Here is a 9361-nt window from a genome sequence, read left to right as displayed (position 1 = left end):
ACATGTCCTATGGAGGTGATTAAGGTATTGTATGACTTGGTTATCTGGGAGCAGTCTGAGCCTGTAAATCTTAAGTGGACAGGGGTCTCAGGCTCTGGGTATGACTATCTGTTTATAAAATCAATGTGCCTCCTTGTTGGTCAAAGCCTCCCTAGAAATGTGGTTGGGTCCAAGTAGTGGTGAACTCATCCTCAAGTGAAGGGCTGGTTTTAATGGTCTGTCCCCTTCTCAAGAAATCATCTCAAGATTTAATGATGTTGGATAATTTCTGACCAACCTTTCTGGGGAAGATTGTTGAGAAAGTTGTCAGAGGCCCTGGAGTAAATAGGTTATCTCGAATCCTTTCAGTCAGGTTTCAGGTACCAGCATAGTATTGAGACAGCATTGATTGCACTTATGGATGTCCTCTAGCGGGCTCAGGATGGGGTTAGAATGGTATCCTGGTCCTTTTTGATTCGCAGCTTTTGATACCATCAATCATGGTGTTCTTCTAGACCAGCTCAGGTGGTTGGGAATGGAGGCAAGGTGTTCTGGTGGTTCTCTTCCTTCCTCCAGAGCCTGATCCAGTTTATGTTGATGTGAGATCTAGCCATAGGCTGTTGTATGTGGTGCCACAGGGCTCAGTGCTTCCCTGCTTCTATTTAAAACCTACATGAAGCCTCTAGGTGAGGCCATCCAGTGGCATGAGGTTGGGCATCATCAGTACACTGAGACCAAGTCAACCCTGGACCAACCAAATGATGCCATCAGCATTTGCCTCAGTGTCTGGAGGCTGTAGGGGTCTAGATGAAGATGGACTTAAGCCTAACCCTGAAAAGACCAAGTGGCTGTAGATTTTAGAGCTACTGGGCTCCAGAAACCTTCCATTAGTTCTCAGTGGATTTGCATTCCCAGACAGAACTGATATACAAATTGGAAGTTCCCCTAGACTCCCAGCTCCTGCTCAAAGAACAAGTGGCAGCCATGGCTAGGAGGGCTTTTGCATATGTTCACCTTGTATGCCAATTGTGCCAGTTTCTGCATCGAGAACCCTCACCCAGAATTACTCATGCCTTCATTACCTTTCATTTGAACAGTTGCAATGCGTTCTACATGGTGCTGCCCTTGAAGACCACCCTTCATTCTCAGTCCAGAATGCAGCACTGCAAGTAGTTATGGGTACACCTAAATCTGCGCATGTAACATCACTATTGGGTGAGCTGCCCTAGTTACCAGCAGGCTTCTGGGTGCAATTCATGGTGGCGGTGGTAATCTGTAAAGACCAACATGATATAGAAAATGGAGATATATTGAAGAATATAGATATTGACGGGTTATATATTCTAGGGAATCACAAAACTTTGTAACCCTTCGTAATAATTCTAGGCATTAAGAATAAACCTCAATCTCCTTTTGGATAATTCAGTGTGATAAACCAATGGGCTATCTCTGTATAAACTTCTATCTGAACTGTACTTGATTTTAGTAATTTCTTTTTCTTTACAAGAATTTATAGGACCTCTGGTTCACAAGCTTTCTTTAGATTGTATGTAGTAATGTATGACACACAAATTCATTACAAAAAATATGCATTCTACAATTCATATGGTTGATTCATAACTCTAAACAGAATTAGAAATATATATTTATTTATATTGTTCTTTTTGAAATAATACTCTGGCCAAAGGCATTTTAATAAATTCTGGAACTTACACAAATCTCATTTTGGGAAAATTTCTTCTCAGAAATGACAATTAAAATTATTTCATATGCTTCAGTTATGTACTGTATTTATAAATGTAATATTCTGACATTAAATATTTTTGTTTTAATGGAATTTCTTAACCTAGTACCCCAGTTTTTCTTGTAACTTCAGGTTACCTTTTCCTAGTCTTTCCAGTCCTTCACATGATGAAAATGTACTTTGAGAAAGATAAAAACATACAGCAACACTGCACAAGGGACTGTAGTTTACACATTCTTAATCTTAAGTTTCAAAATGCACTTGTTCACATAATTTTTATGAAGAAACCTTCCATTCCATTAGTATACTACTTATTCATGAAACACCATGGATTTACATTTTTCATTTGTAGAAATAAGGCACAACTCCTGAACTATGATAAAGCCCAAGATCATTTTTGGTATATAACCTATATTTACATTGTAATTTCTTTGATGCCTTTTATATTTGATTTTCAAATGCCTTAATTCAAGTTATTACTAGAAAAAGTCTAGCATAGCTGAGGTACATCAACTACACAACTTCTGTAAGCTCTGGTAGCTTACTATACACTGTCCTGTAAATTTCATGGCACAGAGATCTTCAAAATAGTCTTGCATGACCTATGATTTTTCTTGTTTTAGAGTTCTATCAATCAGTCAAACTTGGCCTGCTAATCCATTCATGTGCCAATTGTAGAACATGTCTTTAAATTTTCCTAAGTACTATCAGTGGTGCTGCTCCCAGACCTTTATTTCACTTGTATTTCTTTTCTTTCAAGTAGTTATATGCTAAAATGAAAAGACTGACCTTTTCCCTCTCTTAAGCATGCATTGTAGTACATGTCCAATAATGCCTTAAGGAGGCAATAGGCTTGCTTTTTAAAATAAGATTGATTAGCCTAATGCAAGAAGCCCTGGATGGGTGCAAAAGCAATTGAAAAGTTCCAAATTAGAGGATTCAGGAAGGAAATGAGCCATTACTAATACTGCATTTCACCAGTGGAAGGAATTCATGTATTTTTATACATTCTGTGTGGCTTTCATCCTCTCCCTCTTATCCATGTACAGTTTAGTAATGGGCCAAGCCAAAAAGTGTATCTTAAACAACCCAATGGTTAGGTTAACATAGCATAGCCCAAGCACTTAACAGCTTAGCACAATATTCAACTCAACTGTACAGGTGATATATTGCTGCAAAGTTGTGGCTCTTGTAAGGGGCATAGGGTTGTTTAAGCTCTTCCACAAAGTCATTGTTATGATCTTGGAAGAAACCTGACATCAGATTACTCTTCCTGGTTTCCTGCCAGTGGCTAGTACTTTTTAACTATAATTCTAATGCATTTTCTAACAGAAGAGGGAGATCGTACAAACTGCTGTGTATACAGCTCTTCCGCATCTGAAAATATGCAATAGCAATATGATGCAGTGAGCACTTTGGGAACAAAGAAGTTAAAAGAATGTGGAATGAGCTTCTTTCACCTTTTCTGTGTTTAAAAGTTTCCCCTCTCTGAAAGCCATTGCAGTTAGAACAATGCAGTCCTATGAATATTTGGCTCCTTTTCATTGTATAGTGCTTTTCAAATAATTTGGCTCCTTTTCATTATATAGTGCTTTTCAAATAATTCAAACTGACTACCCTGTTCAGCAATACCGAACAGTGTACTTTCTCAGCAAACCTAATAAACCAAACTATCCCTAATTCCAGTATTACTGCGACAGAAGGTATTGTTGCTTGATATACATAGGATCTTCATACTATTACACCCATACTAAAATATTTTACACATTTTAAAATAAAACAAATATAAAGTTTACTGTAAAGGTACTTGCACTTAGATTGGTTTCAGTCCTATTACCTTCAGTGACAGTGTGGCAGCTTAGATCCATATATTTTGGCAGATCCAGAAAGACACTGTTTAATTTTTAAATATATTAATTTTGACAACTTTTCCACAGATGCAGTATATTATCATCAGTAATAGCCACTTTACAGTTCCACCCAGAATATGTTCAGGCTTGTTTGCAGAATACACGGAAAGGATGCTCAGATATTTAGCATGTAAAACCAAAGCTAATCCTCATGAAATATGTTGTTTATCCCATTTTCTAATGGCTTTGACTGAGATGGTGCAACTAGTGAATATTCCACTGTAGAATGATGACTGACATCTACTTTGACCAAAACTTCATAATATAAAAGATAAAAAACAGGTGTTATAATGCCTACTACCACCATTATTACCACTGCTGTCCACCATCCAATTCCCCAGTCTGCACCATAATAAGGATCCTTCTGTCTGATAGATTTACCATCTGGTTCAAAGTTTAACTGCTGGGTTGATAAGGCAGAAACAACTTCATTAAGATTCTCTCTTTTGGTAGCATTACACTTCACTATTTGTTCTATATCACGATCCACTTCTTTCAAAAAGTTGCCAGCTGTTTCCGTGGAGGGGAACAACTCAGGTGCTAGTGACGCATCTGAGAATTCTGCAGAATACGAAGAAGAGGCAGATCTTGAATTCTGTCTATTTTTCGGAAAACTGTGCGTCTCTGTCAGAAGGCTGAACTTTTTTACTGGAATTTTAATAGTTCTTAATGCAAAGAAGTCCTGATCTGTGATAAGATTGTTCACCCGTTTGATATCTGCTACCTGAAATGTAAGTTACAATAAAATGAATTAGCTTAATTTAAAAAAAAAAATAAAGTCCCTACTGCTACTTTCAACTCATTTTAAAAAAACCACCTGGCTCTGTCAATATGGATACAAAGGCCTACTTTCAACATCAAACTAAATTATGGTTTATAAACCTTGATTGGGTATATACAACATGCTAAATCAAAACTAAAGAAACCACACCATGGCTTAGACCAATATGCAAACCCTGCCAAATAGTCTAACTGTATATTACCGCTGTTTATATGGCTAGCTCTTATTCCACAAAATAAATCTTTGGGATTCTAGAAGAATGAATTCTCTTGGAGACAGACCAAAAGTGCTGGTTCACTGACTTTGGCTTAACCAGCAAAAAGAATCCATGTAAATCACACAAATGAAGTTAGAATATACCCTCTTATTTGATGAAAGGAGTTGTGTCATAGCTCTAGTGCTAGCTAGGTTATTTGTTTATACCAGTGTTTATCAGAAAAGGAACAAAGATATTTTATTATCTGAAAATTAGCCATCGTGTTATATGAACAATAAGAGCTCAGGTGGCAGAAAGAGTTGAGGTTACCAAGAACAACTAGTACTCATTTTTGTTAGCTAACAGCCATTTTGAAGCTACTTCTTTTCTAAAAAAAAAAAGGCAGGGAAAACAAAAGTGATGAATCCACTCATGATGTGGGAGTTGGATCTTCTAAAATAATCAGAATGTAGTGTTTGTGCAGGACTGGTCCCTAACATGAATAATGTTGTTCATTTGATTTTGGCCTAGCATGCAGCATAAACCCAATCACTATTGGTTGTAAATCAAGGTTTAAGGCTAGGCCATAGTTTGCTCAACCATTAATGACTGAATAAAAAAAAAATTCCCTAGGCATGCCTAGACAATTGTGATTTATTTAATCATTCATGGTTAGGCAAACTATGGCTTGGCACAATGGTAATCCAAGTCATTGTTTTACGGCGCTAAACAGATGTAGTATTCCATATGCATCCAGTCTAAATGCATTTACTAAAGTAATACTACTATCAAACAGAAATAACCAGTGAACATAACAAACCCATTTGAATGTGGCCTTAAATTTCTGCACAAATAAACATTTTATCTATAGCCTACAGTAAAATTATTTGATCCTAGATATCTTCCACTCCATTTTTATAATTTAAAATCACTTTAAAATAACACAATATTTTATGTAAAAGTTCTGGTTAACTCATTTTTGTACAATTTTATATATGTAAACTGGTTACCACTCAGAGGAACATATGATAACTTGCAAGACATCTTTATGAATAATTAAACAAACAAGGTTCCAAGAAATTATTAAGTCTGTATTTGGAATGCTCTGGAGCATGAAGGCATGAATAGAGCTCTTCTTTGTAATTCCTTAATGCAGCCATGCTTTTTCTTGGGAATGCATGGTTGTCTTCCAAAGCTATTGCATGATTCAGGAAAAGATGCACTGAGCTTAAGGACATGAGATAGGTGCTATCTCAACACCTTATGCACTCCAAAGCACGCTTTTTCCTTTGATTCTGAAACTATGCATAGTACTAAAAATTATTCTAGCTGTATTCAACAATCGTTTAAGAGCATATAGCCCCATTCCATTATCATCTGGCCAACTGATTTAAGATAGTTGTACTAATGTTTCCTATTCATTATTAAAGAGAGAGGATGTATGCTATGTATTTTAAAAAGCTAATAAAAGAACCAACTCTATAGTTTTACTTGTATGTTAAAAGATTCTTAACAGCAATTTTCAGTAGTATTTGTGCGTGTGTGTGTGTGGTAGGGGGACAAATTAAGCCTAACTAGGTGCGCTAAGCTTTTGGTAAGTTTAATAAAATTATTTTGAGTAACATCCCCCTTCTTAAATTCTGCCTGTCACCTCAGGTGACATCACCAGATCACTGCCACAGCCCCATTGCAGTCCAACAAATAAAATGTAACCACCACCTGGAGGAAAGTTGGCTTTGTCTGCATTAGAATAAAGAATTCTAATCTTATACAATCCTCTAATTGCTGGAATTTTTAATAACATTTTCATAAAATATTATTTGTTAGAGAGGAAAAATATTGCAATTTTAAAAATGACCAAAGTTAAATATTAACTCTGAAATACCACATACTTCCACTTGACATATACTGCATATTTGTAAGGTCCAGAATCTAACAAATAACCCTTCACATAGTTTTTATTGTACAATTATCTTTAAAAATGTTCTACATTTATATGTACCTACCATATAATGCAATTATATGTAACTGGAAAAAGATAAACTTACTGAACAACAATACTGAAGAGCTAATGCATTCAGTGTATCTCCTTCTTGTATATCTTTAGTTATAAATACAATATCATCCATCCTTTCTCGTGAAGTACTTCTTCGGGTTTTTTCCCTTCCCCGAGGTCGCAGTTCATATACCTCGACTTCATCCTCCAGAACATCACTGTCAGAACTAATAACATTCCCAAACGGATATATGTGGCTATCCACTGTAGGCTGCACAACAGCTGGGAGTTGGAAACTTAAAGTCTGGCTTTTTCCTGTCATTCTCCCAGGAGAAATCTAGCAATGAAAAGAGAATAAAAAGGGGGCAACTAGTGACAAATTTCATACTGATTTATATATATTATTTCATTCAGCTCCCTACTGACACACTTACTCCTCTAAGTAACAATTCAAAAAACACAGGTCCTCCAGGTTAATATTTTTTAAAAAGTCAATAGAAATAAACTGTTAAGAGAGACAGCATTATTTCTATACAGTACAATACTCTAGAGCTACAGTAGAAGGAAGAAAGAGGGCAGCTATTGGGACCAATATGTACAGACCCATCTGGCAATATGATAAAAGCAGAGACCTAGGATATTTTCTATGTTTAATTAGTCAAACTTCAAAATAAAGACAGGATTAGCCAGACATCATTAACACCCTTGTTTGTAACAAGTTCTGATCAAAATAAACTGAATATATACATTCAGACTCCCCTCCCCCCTCCTGTAATTAGACATCAATTATAGATATATATTATCTATAAACAATCCTCCAACGTGCCTTAATATTCCTGATACTAATACAGGAAGCAGAGCATGTGTGCATATCTTCTGGACCAAGGGCCACATCTGGCCTCTGAGGGCTATGCCACCTACGGCTCTCCAAATTGAAGAGCAAAAACTGAAGGTGAATTTCATTTACCCTTACTATTAATGTAACCTTAATTAAAATTAAATATAGTTGATATGATGATTCTCCAGTCTCTGGTCACATTCAGAATTTACATCTGGAGAAGTTTTCGACTTCTCTAGAGCCTCCCACAGGCTTTTGAGGTCTCAAGCGCGTACACGCCGGCAGGAGGGAGGGCTCCGACCAAGGAAATCTTCAGGTCCCACCACTGCCATAGTTATTTGAGAGCCCCACTAAGTAAAAGGGAAAGGAAACTCCAAGCTGATGAACGTCTCATCTTGCAGGACTCCTCTGAGTTTAACAGAAAGTTCAGTCCAGTAACTGAACCATTTCCCATCCTAACAATAGGAGGAAAAGGTACAACGTCCGGATGCCACGCATCAAAAGCCGGGATACTGGAACAGGAAAATATGACTTCACAAAGTGGGGGAGTTTGGTATGGAAAAACGCACCGGGGTCTGTGGCAGCTCAGCAAAGACTGTTTACTGGTCCTCTGCAACGTCTCTCACCCTCGGCACTTGGCCCATCGCCCGACTCCACAAATTATTTTTTTTAAAAAAACTGCCCTCCTCTGTATTCCAGACCGGCAAGCCAGATTACTTACCGATCTACCCGGGAGCAGCCATTTGCGGACGGCGCATTTTTCGGCGCCAGCTCCGCTTCGTCCGCGGATGCCACTCAGAGCAGCCAAAGAGCGAAGCGAAGCATACCTACTTCCCAGAGCAAAAGCTCCCGCGCGTCCACAAGATGGCGGCCACTCAGCTCGCCTTTCTCGTGAGATCTCGAAATCCCGCGATGGCTTTTTCAAAAATGGTGGCGCACTACTCTCGCGCGATTTTGCAGCAGCCGGTCTACTTCTTTGGAGCCATTTTCTTGGCTGGCAATGGTGGATTTTCTCTCTTGAAGTGTGTGGCTCATCCTGGCTTTTCTTTCTTTTTTTCTGCATAACTGATAAATTCAGCAGAGAGGCTCTTGATCGTGCGACGGGTTGTTACTGCTGTCTCCAGACTACCTATTGCTCTCTCCGATAATTGTGTGGTGCTTGTGCTTGGAATAGTCTTCTCCAGCCACAATGCAGGCAGTCGTTAATATTGTAATGCTGCAATATTTTGTATACAGCAGTGTTTTTCAAACTTGACTACTTTAAAATGTGTGGACTTCAACTCCCAGAATTCCATGTTGGCTGGGGAATTCTGGGAGTTGAAGTCCACAAATCTTAAAGTTGCCAAGTTTGAAAATCACTGGTATACAGCAATCTAATGTGTGTATATTTGTTATTACACAGGAAATACTGTGAAGAGTTTTGGGCTTTGCATCAGAAAAATGATACCACAAAGCTGGAGAAAATGTAGAAAAGAGTTACCAAAATGATATAGGAGCTAAAGCATCTCCCCTATCAGAAAAAAGGTTATGTGATACAGTTTTTTAAGCTTAGAAAAAATATAAGAGGATGTGGTGTTTATATAATTGTGCACAGGAAAAAAAATGAACCTTTTTATCTTTTTATAAGGCAGGTCATCTAGTGAAGCTGAACTGTGGAAGATTTAAGAACAAAAAGGAATGTTTTTTGGCACAATGTATAGTAAAACCATGCATTGCTTCTATCTCATGGAATGATAGTCACCAATCAGTGAATTTAATGACAGGTATTATTACTTGTGCCTCAAATTACTGAGAAAAACAGGCAATTAGCTGGAATTGGTTAATACAATGTAATTCCATTTTACAAGGAGAAGCACATGGGGAAAAAAAGTGACTGATTTGTATGTGTGAACAACTAGCAAGCCTACAAAGAAAATG

The 9361-nt window shown here is 37.6% G+C and overlaps 1 protein-coding gene across 1 annotated transcript; it reads right to left on the bottom strand.

Annotated features, from left to right (window-relative positions):
* Positions 1–1611: 1611 nt before the first annotated feature.
* LYSMD3 (LysM domain containing 3) lies at positions 1612–8288 on the bottom strand. Its single transcript, XM_063295430.1, has 3 exons — positions 8166–8288; positions 6659–6943; positions 1612–4357 (listed from the first exon to the last, which is right to left on the bottom strand). The coding sequence occupies exons 2-3, from the start codon at positions 6926–6928 to the stop codon at positions 3776–3778; spliced, it is 852 nt and encodes a 283-aa protein (XP_063151500.1). The 5' UTR covers positions 6929–6943; positions 8166–8288; the 3' UTR covers positions 1612–3775.
* Between the last annotated feature and the right edge of the window lie 1073 nt (positions 8289–9361).

The sequence above is a fragment of the Candoia aspera genome, chromosome 2 (assembly GCF_035149785.1).
Source record: "Candoia aspera isolate rCanAsp1 chromosome 2, rCanAsp1.hap2, whole genome shotgun sequence".
Classification (NCBI taxonomy): Eukaryota; Metazoa; Chordata; class Lepidosauria; order Squamata; family Boidae; genus Candoia; species Candoia aspera.
This window is presented reverse-complemented; position numbering and strand designations above follow the sequence as displayed.